Source organism: Leopardus geoffroyi, chromosome C1 (genome assembly GCF_018350155.1).
Source record: "Leopardus geoffroyi isolate Oge1 chromosome C1, O.geoffroyi_Oge1_pat1.0, whole genome shotgun sequence".
NCBI classification, from domain to species: domain Eukaryota; kingdom Metazoa; phylum Chordata; class Mammalia; order Carnivora; family Felidae; genus Leopardus; species Leopardus geoffroyi.
Window position 1 is genome coordinate 194,036,283 of NC_059328.1, and position 24,360 is coordinate 194,060,642.

At 38.2% G+C, this 24,360-nt stretch overlaps 1 protein-coding gene across 8 annotated transcripts in view; it reads left to right on the plus strand.

Annotated features, from left to right (window-relative positions):
• PIKFYVE (phosphoinositide kinase, FYVE-type zinc finger containing) overlaps positions 1-24,360 on the plus strand; it is an 86,599-nt gene that overhangs the window by 53,685 nt on the left and 8,554 nt on the right. For all 8 annotated transcript variants that reach the window (XM_045481003.1, XM_045480999.1, XM_045480998.1 and 5 more), the window contains 15 exons: positions 1,475-1,575; positions 2,850-2,921; positions 3,579-3,750; positions 5,750-5,928; positions 7,530-7,643; positions 8,359-8,467; positions 8,578-8,732; positions 10,316-10,406; positions 13,393-13,453; positions 14,528-14,665; positions 15,737-15,857; positions 17,822-17,917; positions 19,621-19,704; positions 20,790-20,887; positions 22,632-22,796. In XM_045481003.1, the coding sequence (XP_045336959.1) occupies positions 1,475-1,575; positions 2,850-2,921; positions 3,579-3,750; positions 5,750-5,928; positions 7,530-7,643; positions 8,359-8,467; positions 8,578-8,732; positions 10,316-10,406; positions 13,393-13,453; positions 14,528-14,665; positions 15,737-15,857; positions 17,822-17,917; positions 19,621-19,704; positions 20,790-20,887; positions 22,632-22,796 (1,756 nt within the window). The remainder of the gene's footprint in view (positions 1-1,474; positions 1,576-2,849; positions 2,922-3,578; positions 3,751-5,749; positions 5,929-7,529; positions 7,644-8,358; positions 8,468-8,577; positions 8,733-10,315; positions 10,407-13,392; positions 13,454-14,527; positions 14,666-15,736; positions 15,858-17,821; positions 17,918-19,620; positions 19,705-20,789; positions 20,888-22,631; positions 22,797-24,360) is intronic.

Here is a 24,360-nt window from a genome sequence, read left to right on the forward strand (position 1 = left end):
TATACACATACATACACACATATATATGTACATATATATAAATATATGTATGTGTATATATATGTATATATACCACATCTTCTTTATCCGTTTATCATTCGATGGACATTTGGGCTCTCTCCATAGTTTGGCTGTTAATAGTATTGCTATAAACATTGGGGTGCATGTGCCCTTTCAGATCTATATTTTTGTATCCTTTGGGTAAACATCTAGTAGTGTAATTGCTGGGTCGTAGGGTAGTTCTATTTTGAACTTTTTGAGGAACCTCCGTACTATTTTCCAGAGTGACTGCACCAGTTTGCATTCCCACGAACAGTGTGAGAGGGTTCCCCTTTTCCACATCCTTGTCAACACCTGTTGTTTCCTGTGTTGTTAATTGTAGCCATTCTCAGGATTCCCATCTTTTATAACCTATTCTGCAGATATAAGTAAGCATCTTATGTAAGGATGCTTACAGTTTGTAGGAATATATATGCGAGGATGTTTGCTGAAACCTTGCTTCTAGTTTTTTGCAATAAAAAGGATGAGTTGGGTCTCATTGAATAACCCAGGCAGAGCCTGTGATATATTTTCAAGGGTTTAAAAGCAAGTAGTGTTATATGCGGAATCCTCTCATTTTTATAAAAACACTATCACCTGTGTATTCTTATGTGGGTGTTTTTGTGTGTACGTGCGTGCGAGCTAGCAAAAAGAGGTCATGTTTTTAACTGTATAATGAAAGCAATCACTTTGGGAGGTAGGGTGGCCTCAACGGAGGAGAGGCTTTATGTACTTCATGAATTTCTTCACTTAACTCTGTACTATTTGATTTTTGACAGAGAGCACCTGTTGCCTTTGTAATGATCAAGAACAGGTATAAAGTATAAGTAAATAAATACCTGAGAGTTTTTCTCAGATTGATGTTATATCCAGCCATCAGTTCAGACTTTTTTTTTTAATGTTGATCTATTTTGAGAGAGTGCATGCGCTTGGGTACAAGCGTGAGCAAAGGAGGGGTGGGGGCGGAGGGGGAGAGAATCCCAGGCGGCTCCATGCTTCAGTGCAGAGCCTGACACGGGCCCAATCTCATGAGTCTGGGATCGTGACCTGAGATGAAATCAAGAACCTGATGCTCAACCAACTGAGCCATCCAGGTGCCCCAGTTCAGACTGTATCATATGGACTATTTAGTCAACTATTTACTTCCAAAATAATTTAATGCACTTTTATAAGTAAAAAAGAGTATTGAAGAAAACAAGCTATACATCTGTTTGTATTTTTAAGTTAGCTTAAGGTTTTTGCACTGGTTTGTCTCAAAAATGAGCTGCTCTTCTTCCTTATATTTAGTTTCTGGTAGTTTTCAGTCCTCTGTGGAACCCTTACAGTGAGGACTGGAGGCTTCACAAGTCAAGAGGAATGTGTTGGATATTAGAAGCTTGCGTTGGGGTTGGAGCGTGGTGCCACTTGGGGTGCTCATCCGTTTCTTCCCTTTCAGGTGGACTGTCTGAACCCTGTTAACCACCAGAGACTGTGCGTGCTCTTCAGCAGCTCTTCTGCCCAGTCCAGCAACGCCCCCAGTGCCTGTGTCAGCCCTTGGTAGGGTTTTCCTCTTGCACTGTTGCATTGTATTTAAGAACAGAATTCCAGCAACTTAAAAAAAAAAAAAAAAAAATCAGCCATTACGATCTGTTTTTAGGTTCATGGCATGCTGCTCGTTGTATATGAATTGAGAGAACTTTTAAACTTGTGAATTAAATATGAAATTTGTGTTGGTTCATGAGAAGTAAATGAAAGGTACCTTGAGTAAGAGTGAAAACGATGTGAGGGATGGAAGGACATTTGTACTTGTAAAAGGGAGAAAGTTGACACATAAGAGCTATTTTTTTTTTTTAAGATTTTTTATTTTTAAGTGATCTCTACACCCAACATGGGGCTCGAACTCACAACCCTGGAGATCAAGAGTCACACACTCTACTGACTGAGCCCACCAGGTGTGCCTGTAAAAGCTAGTTTTAAGCATTTTGATGATAATGTACAATTTAGGCAAGTTTTCCATAAGGCATCATTTTCAAAGAAGTGGTCAGTCTTTTGCCTTATTAACGGATTTTGTCCTAAAACTTAATTCTAAGTAGATTGATAGAAAAAGGCTAGTTATTGCATAGTTTTATCTTTAGTTTTAAAAGTACTCTGGAATGTAGCTGCTTGTTTGCAGAGCACCGTTTCCTTGACACAATGTGTTCTGTATTTAATCTTGGTCTCCAGAAACACTTATTGCTTCCAGTGAGACCGGGGATCCTTCTGGTTCCCGTATAGCTCTAGCGGACTGACTTGGGGCTGGGGAACCCACAGGAATTTTCTCTGGGGGTTTACGGACTCCTTAGGTCAAGGCTTGAATAAGGTTTAGGCTACAGCAGGGCTATAACCAAATTCTCTTATTTGTGGGCATTTATAAGTCAGGAATTGGCTCTCCCGGAAGAATATGAGCTGCTGCTGTTCTTGCTCAGTAAAGGTATGAGGACCAGAGAGCAAGAGACAGGAGTTCTGTTTTATGTGATAGAACAAAAGGGCTCTGTGAAGGAAGCTTTTGTCTCTTCCTGGCTCATATCTATTTTACTCATTTAATGTTATTGTTTATGCATCCTGATGTGGTTTGATAAGATGCTAATGGACTGGGAACGGATAAGGAGCTAGTCCAAAACCTGTTGTATCAGCTGAGGTCAAACCTGTTCCAGAAGAACAGCAAAATATTATCTAGTCTAATACTGCCTTCTAGTCACATCTAACAAGTAATCAGTTTGTAGTCTCATGAAGTATCTTTGCTGTGTGGCAATTCTTACGATATGTTCCTGAGAAATGTTGTCTTCTTTTAGGATTGTAACAATGGAATTTTATGGAAAGAATGATCTTACATTAGGCATATTTTTAGAGAGATACTGTTTCAGGTAAGAACAAATTTTCTCCTTATGTTTCATGTATGCTTTTCAGATGCCCAGGATTTCAACCTAAAACGTGAACATTAGTTGGAGCATTGTGTGGCCTTCACTCTGTATGCCATACAGAGAAGGAATTTATTTCACATTCAACTCCAGGATATCTTATCCAGTTTGTTCCTCAGTCTTTGTCTAATTACACTGCCATCCCTAAGACTTTATTTTAGGATGTTTATCTAGAGAGTGATTGAAATGAGAGGCAGGAGAAGCATGAGAACAGCTAGACCTGGGTTTGAGTCTTAGTGCTGTCACCTGCCTCTTAACATGATCAAGAGCAAGTGATTTTTACCAGCCCCCTTTACCGGGAATAACAAGCTCCAAATGTGTCATGGGCTTGACTAGGTAAAAAAATGAGTTGATATTTTAAAAATGCTAAGCAAATAGAAGGTGCTCAATAACTGGAAACTATCACTGAGCTGTAGCTGAAGACAGGATGCTCGGCTGCAGACTCCGAGCAGTGTGGGTGGCACCCCGTGCGGATCGTCCACTGGTCAGCGTGACTCCGGAGAGGATGCTGCTCTTTCTGGAGATGGGGTCCAGTTAGCCAGTATTCATTCTACATTGCTCCTCGGTTTCATGGTTAATGTGAGGACTTTCTTTTTGTCAAAGGCCTTCTTATCAGTGTCCTAGCATGTTCTGTGATACCCCCATGGTGCATCATATTCGGCGCTTTGTCCATGGCCAAGGCTGTGTGCAGATAATTCTGAAGGAGTTAGATTCTCCAGTACCTGGATATCAACATACAATTCTTACCTATTCCTGGTGCAGAATCTGCAAACAGGTAAACGTGCCCTGTTACTGTAAATTTCATACAACATTATTTCTTTTTTTATTTGCATAGTTCTTTTGGGAGGGGGTGGTCTGTATTACTTTGGATTTATTTGTCATTGGGCTCTCATTTATTTTATCTTCCAGTGCTGTGTATTCCATTTAGTGTTTGTTTATTGAAGGTTCCATTTTAGAATTTATCAGTCATTATACGAAATATAAATACCTTGTTTGGTAAAATTATGGAGATTATATTTTGACAACTCTCAATTATGCTTATTTATTCAGCACTTATTTAAGCACCATCTATGTGCCAGGGACTGTGTAAGGGCTTGGCATGGCGTCTGTCCTCTGGGGAGGAGAAAGACTTGTAACACAGTAATTACAGTACGCCAGGATGTTTGTGGCTATTTGAGCCTATATCAACATTTCTATCTTAAGAGATACAGCTGAGACCGTGTTTAAATTGATCTCTGCTGGTTTTCATGTGCCATGTGAAAAGGACCATTTTTGAGAAAAAGGAGCATGTGTTTTATTTCTTCTTTTCTTGTTTAACTCTGGAGGAAATACTTGGTGACAATATTATGCTTTCAGTATTTACTTTTTATCCAAATTATTTGCAGCAAGCTTATGCCAACTTTAACCTCATTGGCTTAGTTTGGAGTGTGTTTTCGGAAGACACATATGAGAATTACAGATAAAATAATAGTGTGACCTATGTCAGTATCAGTGGTTGAGGAAGCCAAAATCAGAGTCTTTTCCTTCTGCAGTAGCACACATATAGCCGTGAGATCATTTCTTGCAATGATCTTACTTTTTATGCTTGTTCTTACAGGAACAAGTATGGTTCCTGTTAGACAGCTGGTAATATTTTGTTGCGGAATATGTGAACTTCTATAGATTGAGCAGTGAATTAAATGAATAACTTAAATTTGATTTTTATATCTTGCATGCTTTGGTGTATATACTTCATTTTAAAACAAAAACTTCTGCCTTTAGGGCTATGTTAGAAAGGAAAAGGTAAACAGTTTTTGTTACACAAAGATGAAAGATTTCCATGTGTAAAAAAGTTATAATATGACCAAACAGTAATATACTTAATATTAAACTCCTGTAAGGCATGATAAAAAAAGGGCACAAAGCAGTTTCACACAAATGGCCAGTAGACGTATGCAAATACATTTGAGTTGTTAGTAGAGAAGTGTAAATAAAACCAGTGAAGTGCGGTTTTATTTTGTTTTGTTTTTAAGAAATCACATTTCAAAGATTTATAATTCCTGAGATTGGTAAGCAAGTGGGGAAATTGGTATTCTCAGATACTGTTGGAGATTGTGTAAACCAGTGCACCAGTTTTGGAAGACAGTGTGGCAAAAAGTCTCCAAGACCGCATAAATATTCATGCCATTTGACCTACCAACCCCCACTTTTCTTAATTTATTCCAAGGCAATAATTATGGATATTTGTAAGTGTGTGTGTGTGTGTGTGTGTGTGTGTGTGTGTGTGTGTATATATATATATATTCATCGGAGCATCATCAGAATAAAGAAAATCTTGTAATGTCTTAAATGTATATCAATAGGGATTGGTTTAATGTGTCCATATAATGGGATATTCTGTGGCCATTGAAATCAAGTTGTATAAGAGTATTTTATGTGGGAAAATATTTATGATACATTGTTAAGTAAAAATAATACAGGGTTATGAAACTAATTATAGGAAAGACTTTTTATTTACAAATATGCTGGCTGGGTACCTTCTATGAATTCATTGATGTGTATTTGTATGTATATACGTCATGAAAGTAAAAATACTAGCATATTGATGGTGGTGGGATCACCAATGATACTGCATGTCCAGCTATCCCTAACTCTATCCACTTTAAACCTTTCTTTCTTTTTCCAGTTTTCTGCAGTCAAAATATATTAGATTTGTACTAGAAAAGAAAAATTATTTTTTAAAAAAGAGATTCTCAGTATGTGGTTGCATAACAAGTGATTTATATGAATTTCAGGTAACACCAGTTGTTGCTCTTTCCAACGAGTCCTGGTCCATGTCATTTGCAAAATACCTTGAACTTAGGTTTTATGGGCACCAGTACACTCGCAGAGCCAATGCTGAGCCGTGTGGTCACTCCATCCACCATGATTATCACCAGTATTTCTCCTATAATCAGATGGTGGCATCTTTCAGGTAGGAAGGTGACCTTATACATAGTCACCTAGTCCCTAAAGGCTTTGTAACATTTCTTCTATAACTAGATTGAATTAATTTGTGGTGTGTGTTGTTCCCCACTCCCACCCTTGCAAATGCAGAGGGTCATACTCTGTGCTAAGAGCTTTCAGTGTTGTCATTTTATTTAATCCTTATTTTAAGAAATAGGTATTATTATTAACCTCACTTTTGAGCTTACAGGTCACCTAGAGAGCTGGCAAGGGATGAAGTTGTGATGTGAACTAGTAGATCTGCTGTACATGTTAATCTTAACCACTGTTTTACATGGAAGCATTGTCAGAATTTTTGTTGAGACATTAACTAGCATAAGGTTAATTGGATATTCCAGATAGAGCTAAAATCACCAGTTCAAAGAATGGGTCCACTGTGGTGCTAAATGATCTGAGAAAGCCTTCAGGTTCTGCCTTCAAAATATATCCAGAATCTGAACACTTGTTACCATCTCCGCCACTCCCACTCTGGACTGAGCCTCTGTTGCCTTTTGATAGATGATTGCAGTGGCCTCAACCAGTTTCCCTCTGGCCTTGCCCCCTGCAGTCTGATCTCACCAGCAGTCAAGTGATTTCCCTCAGTGAAAATCTGCTCAGGCCACTCCTCTGCTGTAGAGCCTTCTTCTGGGTGTCTGTTTCAGTGAGGGTGGAAGCCAGAGCCTATTTATGGGCCTGTGAGCTCCTGCAAGCTCTGACTGCTTAGTACCTCCTCTGGGTTCTCACCTCCTCCTCCTGTCCCCTCAGTGCAGCCTCATTCGTACCAGGGAGGATCCTGCTTGGGAGCCTGGTGCTTGCCCTTCCTTCTCTGAACCGCCTACTCCCCAGATATCTGCCTGCTTTTCCTTACTTCCTGGGTCTTTGTTCATATTTTACCTGAGCTGACTCCTCACCCCTAGCACTCCCTGTCTCCCTTTCCTGCTTTATTTTTCTCTGTAGCACTTACCATCTGCAATAATGTATATTTTAAGTATTTGTTTATTCCTGAATCTCCTTATTTCTGATTCATGAGGGCAGGAATTATGGCCCTTGTTGAATGCTGTATCCTCAGCATCTAAAATAACATCTGACACAAAATAGGCCTTCAGGAAATACTTAGAATTAGAGCTTATTTCCTTTGGGAGCAAGAGCTTTAACCGTGAACCTACTGTGTGGACAGGTTATAGCATTTATTAGACAACATAAACTCGTGGGTGGAAAGACTCTTAAGGGACTCATAAGAATAAAGACTGATGAGGAATCCTCAGGAGCTGGGAAAGTGATGTGCTCATGAGCTAATTGTAGAAAGGGATTCCTCTCATTCATAAAGTTTATTTCCCAGCCATTGTTTTTTATTAGCCTCAGGGGATAAATGATGACATCACAGTACAGTGAAGAAATAAACAAGACAAAAACCCTTCTAGAATTGGGGAGGGTATTATAATGGATGAAGTTGTCTTCAATATTTTTATAATTGTTGTAAAATGCTATTTTGCAGAAACTTTTTCTTATGCCTCATAGGATTTATGATTACCTCTACTCAAGATATTAAAGTATTTTTTACTTTTCTACTATTGTATTTTTTTCTCTCAGTTATTCTCCCATTCGGCTTCTTGAAGTATGTGTTCCACTCCCTAAGATATTCATTAAACGTCAGGCCCCATTAAAAGTGTCCCTTCTTCAGGATCTAAAGGACTTCTTTCAAAAGTAAGTTTTAGTTTCTTCGATCATCTTTTTTTACAGATTTAAAAAAAATTGTAAATATTTAAAAATGTCAGGTTTATTCACGTAGCTTTTTTTGAAATCATAAATATTTTTAAAGTTTTTATTTATTTACTTATTACTTTTTAATATAATTTATTGACAAATTGGTTTCCATACAACACCCAGTGCTCATCCCAACAAGTGCCCTCGTCAGTGCCCATCACCCACTCTCCCCTCTCCCCCACCCCCCCATCCACCCTCAGTTTGTTCTCAGTATCCAAGAGTCTCTTATTACGATTGGCCTCCCTCACTGTAACTTTGTTTTCCCCCCTTCCCCTCTCCCCTGGTCTTCTGTTAAGTTTCTCAAGATCTACCTATGAGTGAAAACATACGGTGTCTGTCTTTCTCTGACTTCTTTCACTTAGCATAATACCAACATAAATATTTTTCTAAATATATGTTGCATATATGCCTGTTACAAAAAAGAAGTAAGACTGCATAAAAGTATAAAAAAAAAAATCAAATCATCTTAGACATAAAAACTGTTAAGATTTTGATGTACATCCCTTTAGGTCTTTTTTGTTTTGCAGAATTGTATATGATTCTTAATTAGGTTAAATACAGTTAAAGTTTTGTGTGTGTGATTTTTCTTTTGATAAGAGATTAGAAGATTTAATTCCAACTTTTCTGAAGTGTTTAACATCCATGTTTTTATCAGAGTTTCACAGGTATATCTTGCTGTTGATGAAAGACTTGCATCTTTGAAAACCGATACGTTTAGCAAAACAAGAGAGGAAAAAATGGAAGATATCTTTGCACAAAAAGAGGTAATTCGTTTCTCTGACAGAAACTCAAAGGTTAACTGTTAACTGTTAATCAGAAGTTTCTTTTGGGGGTGTGTGTCCTCACCTGCCCGAATTGTTTCTGTTCTGTGTAGATGGAGGAAGGTGAGTTCAAGAACTGGGTGGAGAAGATGCAAGCCAGGCTCATGTCCTCCTCCGCGGACGCCCCACAGCAGCTGCAGTCTATCTTCGAGTCCCTCATTGCCAAGAAGCAGAGTCTGTGTGAGGTGCTTCAGGCTTGGAACAACAGGTATGCTTTGCGCGCCTGGGGCTTCTTTAATGTTCGTGCAAAATTTGCTCTGCCGTGACGTTTTTAATGTAAAGGCCTTTTGGATAATGGATGTTACATTTTGCTCTCAAGTTGTAGAAGTTTTTGTTTTTCTGTCACCACCCCCCCTTCACTATTTAAAATATATATGCTAGTCATGGGACACCTGGGTGGCTCAGTTGGTTAAGTGTCCGACTTTGGCTTAGGTCATGATCTCGTGGTTGGTGAGCTCAGGCCCCGCATCAGGTCAGGCTCTGTGCTGACAACCCAGAGCCTGGAGCCTGCTTCGGATTCTGTGTCTCCCTCTCTCTCTGCCCTCCCCCCCCGCCACGCTCTCCATCTCTCAAATATGAATAAATGTTAAAAAAATTTAAAAAAATATATATGCTTATCTTTAGGTAGTTTGTAAAGATAAAGAAACAAAGATGAGAGCAGCTTTCAGTGCTGTTTCAGATACTGAGGAGTGTGTGTGCTTATTGCATGTGATGTAACTGAATTAGTATTCCATGGAGTGATTATTGGTTTCTAGGCCAGGACTTTCAAGTATGTTATTTTTTTTTTCTTAATTTTTTTTTTTTTTTAACGTTTATTTATTTTTGAGACAGAGAGAGACAGAGCATGAATGGGGGAGGGTCAGAGAGAGGGAGACACAGAATCCGAAACAGGCTCCAGGCTCCGAGCTGTCAGCACAGAGCCCGACGCGGGGCTCGAACTCACGGACCACGAGATCATGACCTGAGCCGAAGTCGGCCGCTTAACCGACTGAGCCACCCAGGCGCCCCAAGTTATTATTATTATTTTTTTTAATGTTTGTTTATTTATTTTTGAGAGAGAGAGAGAGCACAAAGAGGGGAGTGGCAGAGAGAGGGGGAGAGAGAATCCGAAGCAGGCTCCAGGCTCTAGGCTGTCAGTACGGAGCCCGACGTGGGTCTCAAACCCACAGACTGTGAGATCATGACCTGAGCCGGTCGGACGTTTACCGACTGAGCCACCCAGGTGCCCCTCAAGTATGTTATTATTTATACCTTTATTTAAATGTTTATTTGGGGAGATATTTCCCTTTAATGCTTATTTAAAAGTCAAGTTGGATTATTATAGCATTTATTTATTGAGCACTTGCATTATGCTAAGCAATAAGTAAGGCACTAGGTGGACGTTTAATCTTTTTTTGGTCTTATGAATGCTACAGTGTGTATATACTGTTTCCATTTTACAGAGGGGGAAACAGTATCTCTAAGAGACCAAGGCATTTACCCAAGTTGTGTAGCTACTAATTCTCAGAGCTGGTTTGGAGCTCAGGTCTGTTGGTCACTCAAGCTAGTGTGTTTTGGTTACATTATGTTGTTTCTTATAATAACTTGCTGTTCTTTTATAACTATAGTCCTATCACTAACAGCTCTTGATTAGTTGATTAGAAAAAAACCAGAAACTTAGTTATACATAATTTTCATATCTATTGCAGTCAAAGTAGGAAATCTAATTGTTTTGGTTTCACAAAATTTGTAAATGTTATTCAGGATATTAGAAACAAACTATTCTCTTCCCCCCAACCCCTTTAATTATAGATTGCAGGACCTTTTCCAGCAGGAAAAGGGTAGAAAGCGACCTTCAGTTCCTCCAAGTCCTGGAAGACTGAGACAGGGGGAAGAAAGCAAGGTAATGAAATGTAGTCTTTGGTCTTCCATTGATATAAATATTATAGTTAATTTCATTTAAGACGCTCACAAGTAGTAATTTAATATGTAGATTTAATAATACTAAATAGTTTTTCATTTTGCAGTTGTGAGGTTTCCAAGAGACATGACCTGGATGAATTTTTTATCTTGCTTGAAATAAAATTGTTATAATTCGTTCGTTTCAAACATTTGTCAAAAGCTACTGTCTATGGGCTTCACTGGAGAGAGCATCATGGTTGCAGTAGGTCTCTAAAGGAGAGATTTTGGATGTCCTGAGTGTATAATAGAGTCCTAATTTATTTTAATATGTAGTTTTGTGTGTTCTTTATTTCTGTGCTTAAGTGGGAAGTTTTTCTTGAGGGTTAGTTTTGCACATTGATTTCATTGGCTTTTCCTAACTGTATTAGTTTTCTCTTGTTACATAACAAATGAACACAAACTTTGTGGCCTAAAACACAAATTTATCTTTATGGAGGTCAGGAGTCTGGCACGGTGTGGCTGGGATCTCTGCTCAGTCTCACATAGCTCCAGACAAGATTTGGTTCAGGGCCGTTATCTGAGGCTCAGGGTCATCTTCCAGGGTCATCCAGGCTGTTGGTAAAATTTAGTTCCTAGTTGCTTTAGGACTGAGGTCTCACTTTTGCTGCTGGCAGTTGACCAGAGCCCAGTCTCAACTCCTAGAGGCTGCTTGCTTTCCTTGCCGTGAGCCCCTTTTCATCTTCACGAAACCTTCAACAATGCATGGAATCCTCATGCTTCAGATTCCTTAGTTCCTCTTCTCTGACCTTTAGACACAGATTTGAAAGGACTTGTGTGATCAGTCACTGCCTGGATAATCTCTCCCCATTTGAAGGTTAACCGATTTGGGACCTTGAATACATGTGCAAAATCCCTTCACAGCAGTATTTAGATTAGTGTGTGAATAACAGTGGATGGGGGATGTGTATACGGGGGGGGGGGGGGGGGGGGGCGGGCTGGGCGCGGGCAGGATTCTCCGGGGCCATCTTAGAATTCTGCCTATCATACTGAGTAACCATATTTTCAGATAAGTTAGTATCTGTTAGTATAGTATAAGGACTTAATACGATGAGGGACTTTGAAAGAATTTTTTTTTTTTGTACAAGTGTGTAATAATATCTGTAGAGAAGTATTTTCATGGAATGATAAATTCAAGTGCCTTAGATCTTTGTGTTGTTTAGAAGTACATAAATGAATTCTTCCTTTTTGTCTCACAGCTGTGTAGGAATTACTTTCCCTTAAAGTTAGGTGAGAGTAAGAGTGAGGGTTACTGAAGTTGGTTTGTACATTAGTATTTGCAAAGTAATCTGGGGCTATTAATGGCTAACACAGACTGTTAATGGCCTTCCCATTTGCCCACAGAAGAAACTGCAAAGCTAGTTGTGTAAGACCTTTGATTATAATATGTACATGCAGAATTAAAAATACAGAATCATTTAGTAGATGATCATCTTTTTGAAGACTTGAAAGTTGATTTGAAAGTCTGTAGCACTTGCCTGTATTTTCACTTGATAACTAGTTTTTGAATACTTTAGGCACTATTCTAGGTTCAAGACGTATAGCTATGAACAAAGGCCGTAGTTACTATCCTTGTGGAACATTTGTCTGATTAGGAGGAGACTGATAATAAACCAGTGGACAATAAGCTTTTTTAAAAAATGGGAAAAAGGCTACGAAGAAAAAAATAAGGGAGATGGAGAGTATTGCTAAGGGAGTGGGTGGTGGTGGGTTATTTTATATAGGGTAGCCGGGGGTCTCTCTGGAATGGTGAGCAAATCTAAGAATGTTCTAAATAGCCATCTAAGAAATGACTTTGTAAACAAATTGTACACAGGATTTATAGTGATTCTAAATATATTTCACCTATGCGTAATGGGACTTGAGTAAGTCCAGTGGAAAATAAAAGATTACTAAATTTAATGGGTAATCCTAAGTAGTTCTTAGATGCTTTAATGCTAGGAAGTGAGCCACTGTTTAGAGCACTGTTCACAGAGTGTAGTTAAAGGACTCCTGAGGGTTTAAGTTCCTTCCAAGGTCTCTGCAAGATTTCCCTTTTTCAATTACGTATCTGTGTGAGGCTAGATTTTCTTTATATTGTTCAGTCATGATAATATAGCTCAATAGATGAAGTGCAGAAGCCAGAGATAATATCTAGCTGTCTGCTAGACATTAAAGTATTTGTAAAAGTGTCAAACAATGCCACTTTTACCAATTTTTTGATAGGTATTTTTTAATTAAATGTTTACATTAACATGTAGGGGTTTATTATTTTTAAAATGAACTAATAAATGTATATTCTAAAACTTTCTCCGTTTTAATTTTTTAAAAAAAGTTTATTTATTTATTTCGAGAGAGAGGGAGAGAGAGAGAGCAAGGGAGGGTCAGAGAGAGAGAGAGAGGGAGAGAGAGAATTCCAAGTAGATTCCACACTGTCACCAAAGAGCCCGACTCAGGGCTCAAACTCACAAACCGTGAGATCATGACCTGAGCTGAAAGCAGGAGTCAGATCCTTAATCGAATGAGCCACCCAGGTGTCCCAGTTTTCATTTCTAATGAGGTAAAAATCAAAAGCTATAGCTCACATAAACAAAAGCTGAGTATCTTAATTCTTAAGAGGTTTAAGATAAGGGGCGCTTGGTGGCTCAGTTGGTTAAGCATCTGACCCTCGTAAGTAAGTATCTGATTCTTGGTTTTGGCTCAGGTCACAATCTCATGGTTCGTGGGTTTGAGCCCTGCATCAGGCTCTGTGCTGGTGGTATGGAGCATGGTTGGGATTCTCTGCCTCTTTCTCTGCCCCCTCCCCTTGTGCTCTTTCTCTTTCTCTCTCAAAATAAATAAATTAATTAAAAAAAAAAAGAAATTAGACAAAAAAAGAGGCTTAAGGTTAGAAAATTTTAAAAATGTGATTTTAATGTTTCCTTAAGAGTAAGGTATTTACTTCTCTGCAGATAAGCGCAATGGATGCGGCTCCACGAAATATTTCTCCAGGACTTCAAAATGGAGAAAAAGGTGGGTCCTTGACTCTGTAATCACTTGCCACTGGATTTAAAGAGATTCCTTAGTCTAGAAGTTGTTTCCGTGGCTAATTTTGAGAAGATTTTCTGATGCAGTTGTTACAGACTTTTTTCTCCCTTCCTGTATTATAGCACTGTCAGTGTATCTTAGAGTATATTGCAAGAAGATCAATGAGGAGGTAGAAATAACACGATCTGTTAGGGGAAGAGCAAAGAAAAGAAAGAAATTGAATTTTTGTTTTGCTTGTTCCCAAGTCAGCAGGTTTCACTGCAGAAATATTAGAAAGTTTAATTTCTGTTTTCATGTCACTAAAATCTTTTTCTAGACCTAAGCTGTCTTTCACAGTATTTCGTTGAATAACTTGGTGCCATCCTAGAAAATTTGTAGGGACATTTACTTGGATCGTCTTTGTGGAATGTGAGCTCAACTCATAATTCTTGATATTTTTCTATTATGATTCAGTAAACTTTCCCCCTGAGAATGAGCACGTGATTTTTTTCTTCCAATGGTGTCTTGATTTTATTCCCTATTAAGTTGAATGAACTGAGATTTAGGTAACCAGTTATGGTCTAGTCATAAAGAATATTGATAGGAATCAGACTTGGGTGGCCAGCCACAGTGCTGTCACTAAGAGCTGACTGAGGTCAAGTCATGTAACCTGTTTGGATATTTGTATCTATGTCTATTAAAAAAAAATTTTTTTAAAGTTTATTTATTTATTTTGAGAGAGAGAGAGCATGAGCAGAGGAGGGGCAGAGAAAGGGAGAGAGAATCCCAAGCAGGTTCTGCACTGTCAGCGCAGAGCCTGATGCAGGGCTTGAACCCACAGACCCACGGGATCATGACCTGAGCCAAAACCAAGAGTTGGAGGTTTAACCGACTGAGCCACCCAGGCGCCCCTGTATCTATTTCTAAAATGTGTGCTAAAATGGCCTAAGTCATTTTTAGGAAGCTAAAATTCTTTGGTTTAGGAGGCAGAATTATGAGTTAGCATTTAAAAAATATTCCTATTAGGTAGACATGGGCTCAGCGTTTTTGAATGACTCACTGAAGTCTGTTTTTCTTTAGAGGACCGCTTCCTGACCACCCTGTCCAGCCAGAGCCCCGCCAGCTCGGCGCATCTGCAGCTGCCTACCCCGCCGGAAGCCCTGCCTGAGCAGCTGGCGGGAGCGCCCCCTGAGCTCGATACAGCCAGCAGTTCCGAAGGTACAGTTGAAGTCATTTTTACTGTACTTCATCCGAAAGAGAACACTGTGAATGCTTTGATACGACCCTTTCTTATCTCTTAGAGTTTGTACGTTTTATCTTTCCTGGAAATGCTATTTTAGTTCCAGCTTTTTACCATATCACTTCTTCAGTTGGCGCTCCTTGACATAGGAATATCTAAGGAGCAGAATGTTATTCTGCTTCATCTGTTTTCTGGGAATATTACTTTCTTGAGTCCCACAAAGCGCATGGTTTTTGCCTTGTAAGAAAATAAGAGAAATTGCAGCCATTTCTCCCACAACAACTGTTTATTTCACTAATGGCAAATTTATGCCTCGTTTCTCTCTTTCCTTGCTTTCTGTTCAAAGCAGTAACTACTTAAGTAGTGTAAACTTTAAAAATGACTTATAGTTTTTAATTTTTTTAAAAGTTCACTTATTTTCAGAGAGAGAGAGAACAAGTGTGTGACTGGGGGAGGAGCAGAGAGAGAGAGAGAGAGAGAGAAAGAGAGAGAAGAGAAGCCCAAGCAGGCTGCATGCTGTGAGCGCAGAGCCCAATTCAGGCCTCGTGGCCTGTGAACTTGAGATCATGACTTGAGCTGAAATCAAGAGTAGGATGCTTAACTGACCGAACCACCCAGGTGCCCCCAAAATAACTTTTAAACTGCAGTTAAACTCCGATGTCACAGCCACAGTGCATAGAACTGAGTTGAAGTGATAATAAGAAGAGCCGTGGCTGCGTTCACGAATGCTCAGGCAGTAATTTCATCATGGCTGCTGCCCGGCCCCTGCAATGATAAAGCATCGATTATGGGATGGTTCCAATTTCAGAGAGGGTGAAATGTAAAACAGTGTGATCTTTGGAGTCAGTGCTATGTATGCTTCACTATTGTTTCCTCTTTCATCCCCAAAGAGTCCTTATTCCTAGGTCAGAAATTTTGTACCATAATTGGTAATTATGGTGTGAATATATGTCTGTATTCCAAAACTGGCAAGAAATAATGTTGATACTTTATACTGTTTTTTACTTGTTCTGAATATTAACTTATAAGTTGAATATTTTTTATCCTAGATGTGTTTGATGGACATTTGCTGGGATCCACAGACAGCCAGGTGAAAGAAAAATCAACCATGAAAGCCATCTTTGCAAATTTGCTTCCAGGAAATAGCTACAACCCTATTCCATTTCCGTTGTAAGTACTGTAAAAGTCAGTGGCTATTGTTGGTTTGTTTTGTTTTCACTTACTTTTGAACACCTCGTTCCAAATATTTATCCTTTACGTATTTAAATATATTTATTTAACATTATGCATACTTCTCAAATTATATTTCCATCATAGTAAAAGAAGTGTCTTTTGGTATAATGTAATTTATAGAATTATTATATAGCAACCATCATCATATAGTAGATGAATGGGTGAGAAAAACATTAATGTTGCTTAATGCTCAAGATTACTAGTTCTGAAAATAATTGTGTATACCTATATATAAATATTATATCTATCTATCATCTATCTATCTATCTATCTATCTATCTATCTATCTATCTATCTATATTAAAGACATACTGCTACATCTATTGATCCCATGGTCATAAAAACATACTGCTGGTTGTGTATGAAGATGACAGTACTGACTCATAACTTTCTAGGACATGGTACTTTTCGGTCAATGAATTACAATGACCTGTACAAGTTTTCATGTGATCTTGTTTGTACTGGGCTCACTGAGTAGGAAAGAAAACAGGTTGGCTGTGAGTTTTTTCCCCACTGGTTGATCTGTGTAGCCATCAGATGCTGCTCCTGTATGCTGCTGCAAGTGCATCCAAAAGGTGGACATTTGTTCATAAGACCTTTGTTCTTAACTTTGTATTAATTTATTAGTCAATATTTAAATGTACTGAGTGCCAGTTCTCGTGCCCCAGGATGTAGAACAAGATTAATAAGGAAAATCACTGCTCTTGGGAGCTCACTGTCTCAGGGAGGAGACAAGTAGAGATTTACACTACAGTCTGTGAAAGTCCCTGTTTTCTCTGCTTCAGACTTGACTTAGTTTCTTGACTAGGTTGTTGTTCCTCCTATTGTATGACCTTTGTCCATGCCCTCACTTTCTTCTTTTGTCATTACTCTGAATTCGTTTTCAGGGAAACTTTAGACTGTCCCCACTAGCTCCCTGCCTCAGCCGGATTAGGTCTCCTTGTTACATGCTCTCATGATTCCCTCGTGGCGCTTACCACAGATAGTGATTGTATTTATTTGCAGGATTATTTGATGCTTTCACATCTTGTTCATGTTAGGTGCTTAGTAATGGTTTTTCTTTTCTTTTTTTTTTAATTTTTTTTTTTTTAACATTTATTTATCTTTTTGAGAGACAGAGACAGAACGTGAGTGGGAGAGAGGCAGAGAGAGAGAGGGAGACACAGAATCTGAAACAGGCTCCAGGCTCTGAGCTGTCAGCACAGAGTCTGACACGGGGCTTGAACTCACGAACCGCGAGATCATGACCTGAGCTGAAGTCAGAGGCTTAACCGACTGAGCCACCCAGGCGCCCCAGTAATAGTTTTTCTTAATATTGTGTTTCTGGCACAGCAAATAGCTGTTAACACGAATGAATGAATGCCTCCCTAGAAGCTTTAGGGTAGAGGTCAGGGGATCAAGATTTGGGTTAAAATGGAGTCACACCATTGAGTTTCCATTTGATAAATAGGAGAATGGCTGTGTTATATTATCTCTTGTTGGACTAATACTAGACTTGGAGCTGTGTTCATCTCAAAAAGTATTTATAATGGATAGCAGAAGTGTGGAAGATTTTGTTCTACTATAAGCCTGAACAAAAAGTCTTGTAGAAACTGTGTTATATTATTTCCTCTTGGAAATGTGGAAAGCATTGTATAGAGTAACTATTCCGGAACCCTCCGATTTGAAAACCAATCTGACAATTTCCAATTACCTTTAAAAACTTTCTGTTGATAACATTTTCCTTGGCTGTTTGGTTAAATTCTACATACATTTTGGCTTACTTAGTTATATTCTTGTAATTATGCAGTATTTACCTAACTTAAAATTGTCATGAGATTTACTTATAATGTGTTAGTGGTTTGTGTAGATGATTTTCTGCTAATTTTGTTCTTCTTTATTTATTTGAAAATTTTGAACAGTGATCCAGATAAACACTACTTAATGTATGAACACGAACGAGTACCCATTGCTGTTTGTGAGAAGGAGCCCAGCTCCATCATTGCTTTTGCTCTCAGGTATTATTCATGGGACTTTTCACCTGTGATTAGATCTTTATATTTTATGTATATTTACTAACCATCTTATTGTTGAGATCTTTTATAGAGAGTAGGGAAGAATGGTTAAATATAAACAAAAATACATATTCTTAGGGCACAATAGCTTGTTCTCTTTGTGTATGAAAGTGTATTCTGTACCCAGATAATAACAGGATGATTCTTAAGCAAGCTTCTACCTAGTAAATTGACTAGGCAAGTTATTTACTCACCTTTATATCCTCTAAACATTCTCTGTTCTACTGTGTATCCCTTCCTTACATTTACTTACTGATATACTAGAATGTCTTATGTCATCTGAGTTCCTTTTTATGCTCTTCCTTTCCTTCTTGCTTCCCACACGTAGCAGGTAGTTTCCTTACTAGAGTAATGCCGTTCCTATGCCTTAACCCACTTACATGCCCACAGTTATCATGTGTTTTAAACAAGCATTCCTCTATAAAAGTATTTATATCTTCTGTCTAAAAAGACAGCACTTTTAATTTAATTTAATTTAATTTATTTATTTATAATGTTTTTAATGTTTACTTATCTCTGAGAGAGAGAGAGAGAGGGATAGACAGAGCACAAGGTGGGGAGGGGCAGAGAGAGAGAGAGAGAGAGAGAGAGAATCCAAAACAGGCTCCAGGCTCTGGGCTGTCAGCACAGAGCTGGGAGATCATGACCTGAGCCGAAGTCAGACACTTAACCCGCTGAGCCACCCAGGCGCCCCTAAAAAGACAGCACAGACAATATCTTGGTAGTGACAGAACTTAGTTTAAGTATAATCTAAGATGTTTAATTAAAATTTTTTTTCTGTTGGAAGATATTGAAATTTAAAATTTTCTTTTTATATATTATTTACAAGAAGGCTGCTTATTCAACAAATACTTAAATGTCTATAAGATGTGGTATACTAGGTATTGGATATGTAGAAGTAAACAAGGTAGATTTATATGCGTTAGCATTTATTAGAGTTTACACGTTTGGGTAATGAGGAATTTCTTTCCTTTAGGAGATTCCATATGACAATTTTTTTTTTTTTTTTTTTTTTTTTGCCTTTTGGCCTTTATGAAGTTAGTATTTGCTTCTTACTTTATTGCTTAGTCTTGCTACATTAATAGAAAGGTAAGAAAGCCAACTAAATAAAAAATTCCTATTGTACTGTTAGGAATGGAGTATATTAGTAGAAGTCACTTTCTTCTAATGTCTTGGAAAAATAATACATGCTTATCTTGTTCCCTGACATCCATCTAAATCAGGGCTCCCAGACTGCTAGTCTAAGAGTTGAATTTTTTTTCTTAAAGTTTAGTACCTCTAAGTAGAAAAACATTCTCATGTCCCTTTTCACAGTTAACACTAAAGTCTGAAGTTTTATACTTTAAATTACCTGTTGTATTCCTGAAGTTATTTGGCCTAAATATTGATACGAAGGCTTTCACAGTCACCGTTTAGGATATTGATACTGGTTGGTGTGTTGGTTCGTATTTTGCAGTATTATCTGTGAAGATGACCTTCTTCATGAAGCTTCTACTTGATAACTTTTGTTAGTTGACTCAAACGTGTTTAGTTATGGGTACACAAAACGATTGTATTTCTGTAATGCAGAGCTTATTCTAAAGTATATGATTTATTTTGAAGAGAAGTTTAATGTTTAACATGTTGCAACCTATTTCTACCCTAAGTTGTAAAGAATACCGAAATGCCTTAGAGGAATTATCCAAAGCGACTCAGCGGAACAGTGCCGAAGAAGGGCTTCCAACAAATAGGTAATCTGTGATTGAGTAGAATTTATTTAATTTGGCTATATGTCATCATTTTTTTAGTTTTTTATTTTTATTTTTATTAAGTTTATTTTGAGAGACAGAATGCGAATGGGGAAGGGGCAGAGAGAGAGGAAGACACAGAATCAGAGGCAGGCTTTAGGCTCTGAGGTGTCAGCACAGAGCCCGACATGGGGCTTGAACTCAAGAAGTGTGAGATCGTGACCTGAGCTGAAATCAGAGGCTTAACCCACCGAGGCGCTCAGGCGCCCCTATGTCATCATTTTTTAAATGCTCATACTTCAGTTTTATTGTAATATATTATCAGCATGAAAGTTTCTAGGATACCGACAGTGGCACTCAAACTTTAGCCAACAATTGACAGAACAAAATTCAAGTATAGCAAAAGGCCTTCAGCGGTGCTTTTAGATAGTAGTTTTCTGATCATGGCCATAGAAGTTCAGTGTATATTGCAGATTTAAACTTTCAGCATTTCAAATTCTCCTTATTGTTTTTATTTAAATAATAGTAACTTGTGAAATTAGTAACCCACTGCTTTACTTTGTAATTTAAACTACTTGTGAATTTTCCATAATAATTAAACGTTCTAATAGTTTAAAAACAACCCCCCCCCAAAACTGGTTCTTTTAATATGTTCAGTATTTTACACATGTAGACAGAAATTGTCGTAGGCTCATTATTTTGTTATTGAAATAGGTTTTTGACTTTCACTAATGTGACACAATTTGATCTGATTTATTAATGTGGTAACTAGACTGAGGAATACGAAATTGGTATTTGCTGTAATTGTTTGACGTACAGGTGCTAATATAGCTCTAATGGACTTGGGGAAAATATTATAAAAGACTCTGCTGTCATATATTTTCCGTATACTTTCATAGTTACAACATTTTGCTTCAGAGGAAGATCTTTCTTCTGTGTTATAACCTGTGTTTGTATGACTTATGAATTGAATTTTGGATACTGTGGGTGGGGTTAGGTGGGGAGTCAATTAATGTAGGAACCATTTTCTGTGTGACTAGTATGAATCTAACTTTTCCTTTTTTTTTTTTTTTTTTTTTTTTTTTCAGTACTTTGGACAGCCGACCAAAGAGCAGCAGCCCTATTAGATTACCTGAGGTCAGCGGAGGACAGACAAACCGTACAGCAGAAGCAGAACCACAGCCAAGTAAGATTATACATAGAGGAGTAGTTATTATTAGTTTTATTTATAATTATGGTTTGAAGAAGAAAACATTAAATAAGAAATAGCATCTGGCAAGAATTTATTACTTCTGGTCTTTACAGTATTATACATGTTAATAAATTTTTGTATGTCCTCTTTTATACATACTTTGCTTTCATTTGATCTTTACCTGATTATTGGATTTGAAACTTCTAGAAACTCATAGGTCTCTGCAAGAAGAAGCAGAATCTGCCTTAGAGTTTTCAGTTTGAAGTATACAAGCTAAGAGTGGCTTTAAAAAACTTAAACTTTTGTGTTTTGAAACTTGAAAAAGTTTTTACAGTATTGTTAGCATTGTGAAAAGAACTTTTCATGTGTCATGTCCTTTAATCCCCATAATAACTACTAAGAGTTACTGTATATATCCTCAGTTTTTAGAAAGTTAAACTTAAGTACCTCGCTCAAGATTACAGAAGTAGCTGGAAGGTGGAATTTGAGCATGGCTCTCTTTGGCTTTGTCAGGAATCTATTCACTACAAATAGCAGAAGACTCAAGTGACTACTGGGGCTTAACCAAATAACAGTTTATTTTTCTAAAAAAGCAACATCCGGAGGCAGGCAGTTGCTGGCATTGGTTCAGTTAGTCAGCATTGTCATGACAGTAGAGGGGGTAGTTTCTTTATGATTCTCTTAAATTTTCCTCATGATCAGAATGTTCCGGTTCATGTCTCCATTTGAGGCAGAGAGAAGGGAAGTAGGTATAAGCTGCAGCTGTTTCCTGTGATGAGGAATGCAGAGGCTTCCCCTGTGGTCTCATTGGCTAGTGAGGAATCTCATGACCACCCCTTCCTGGAAGGGACAACAGCGCTGTCCTGATTGCTTATACAAATCGTGATTCGTTTTCTGGGGTTCTCCACATTGCCACCCCAACCAGAATTGCAGTTCTTTCAGCAAGGAACAAGGTGGGCTTGGATATTAAGGAGGCCATAATGGGGTCTGCCACCCTAAACTAATAAGCACTTTATGAATGACATTTTATGTGGATTTTATAGATGGTAAATTGAACAAGATTGGAATCATATATGCTAAGCTCGGAGATGATACATAGATGATATATATGTATATACCAAATTCAAAACTAGGAATAAAATTACAGAGTGAGCTAGGGCGCCTGGGTGGCTCAGTCGGTTGAATGTCCAACTCTTGATTTTGGCTCAGATCATGATCTCATGGTTGGTGGGATTGAGCCCCTGCCCTCCCTCCCCCCCGCCCCCCCGCCTCCGGGATCTGTACTGATGGTGCAGAGCCTGCGTGGGATTCTCTATTTCTATTTCTCCCTCTCTGTCTCTTCCTCTCCCCCCACCCCAAGTAAATACATTAAAAAAAGGTATGTAAGCTTTGGCCATCTTATACTAATTTCTGAAAAATGCTAAAAAAAATCTTGTATTTCGCTGTGTTAAAATATAGGAACACAAATGGTACAGAGATATTACCTTTAACTCTGAATTCTGTTTTTCTGTAGAATTTCTCATTTTGATATATAGCTACCTGAACATTGCCCTTCTTTTATGTTTCTGATAATAAAAGTGCTTGACTAACCACCTCCCCCCCCAAACCCATAAAACATATGGAATAATGTTATTACCTTCGTGTAATGGGTTCTTGCTAAGAAAGGAATGAGTTGAAAATCGTTTTTTTCTTTTCACCTGTAGTGACCTGTACTTAATATGTTACCTTTTATTTTTAGCCAAAAAGACTTCTGGAATGCTGTCCTTCTTCCGAGGGACAGCAGGGAAAAGCCCTGATCTCTCTTCCCAGAAAAGAGAGACCTTACGTGGAGCAGACAGTGCTTACTACCAGGTTGGGCAGACGGGCAAGGAGGGGACGGAGAATCAAGGTGCTGAGTCTCAAGGTGTGTTAAAGGAAACCAAATGAGCTTATTTCAGCTGCTTGTGTTCTTTCTAGCCTTAAGTAGATAATTCTTACTGCTGAAACTCAGACATTCGCTGCCTTCTCATGCCTCAGTATGGCAGAGTGGAAAAAGCATGGTGCTGATAGAGGCCAGATGTTATTGCTGTCACTTACTATGTGGTAGAATCAGAAATCCTTAGTTTCCATACCTGTAAAGTGGCAAAAGCAATGTCTTCTGAGGCTTACTAGGACTGAGTGACATTACACACGTAAAACATGTAAGTCACAGTATATATTCAAATGTTTTCACTCCACTACCCCCTTAGACATTTCCTTTCTTTTCCAGTCTCTATAGGGTTGAGGGCATTGATGTCTGCCTTCGTTTTGATATTTTAAAATATGTCTACTTGATTGTGTTTGGATATGAGGTTAGACCAGGCATAGGCAAATCAGGCTCACCTGTTTTTGTAAGTAAAGTTGTATTGGAACATAAGCACACCCATTCATTTACTTATTGTCTGGCTGCTTTCGTGTTATATTGAAAAATTGAATAGTTTAGATTGAATAAAATACTTACCATCTGGCCCTTACAGAAATAGTTCGGTGACCCTGGGTTAGATCATGAATTAGTAGTCTACAAGATAGCATAATATATTTTCATTAGTACGTAAGCTATCTGTTTAGGATTCTGTAGGCTTCTGTTGGGCTGTAATCCTTGGAAGACATTGGTGCTTAGAAAACTAATTTTGAAATGTGAGACATAGAGGATTATTTCTTCTAACTATTAAAGTATGTTCCAAACTTGCAATAATTAGAGTAGATCTAGACACACAAATCAAATATAAAAAATTGCTCTGAGGTAGACACTAGTATATTTTATGTATTGTATATATATCTTAGTGTATAACAAAGAAATCATCCGGGAATGCAAGCTGGTGCAGCCACCCTGGAAAACAGTATGGAAAACTAAAAATAGAACTACCCTACCACCCAGGAATTGCACTACTAGGCATTTTTCCAAGGGATACAGGAGTGCTGTTTCGAAGGGACACATGCACCCCCATGTTTATAGCAGCACTATCAACAATAGCCAAAGTATGGAAAGAGCCCAAATGCCCATCAATGGATGAATGGATAAAGAAGATGTGGGATATATATACAATGGAGTATTACTTGGCAATCAAAAAAAATGAAATCTTGCCATTTGCAGCTACGTGGATGGAACTGGAGGGTATTACGCTAAGTGAAATTAGTCAGAGAGAGACAAAAATTGTATGACTCCACTCATATGAGGACTTTAAGAGACAAACCAGATGAATATAAGGAAAGGGAAACAAAAATAATATCAAAACAGGGAGGGGGACTAAACAGAAGAGACTCATAAATATGGAGAACAAACAGAGGGTTACTGGCGGGGTTGTGGGAGGGGGGACGGGCTAAATGGGTAAGGGGCATTAAGGAATCTACTCCTGAAATCATTGCTTCACTGTATGCTAACTAATTTGGATGTAAATTTTAAAAAATAAAGAACAAAATAAAATAAATACAAAAACACTAACTTTAAA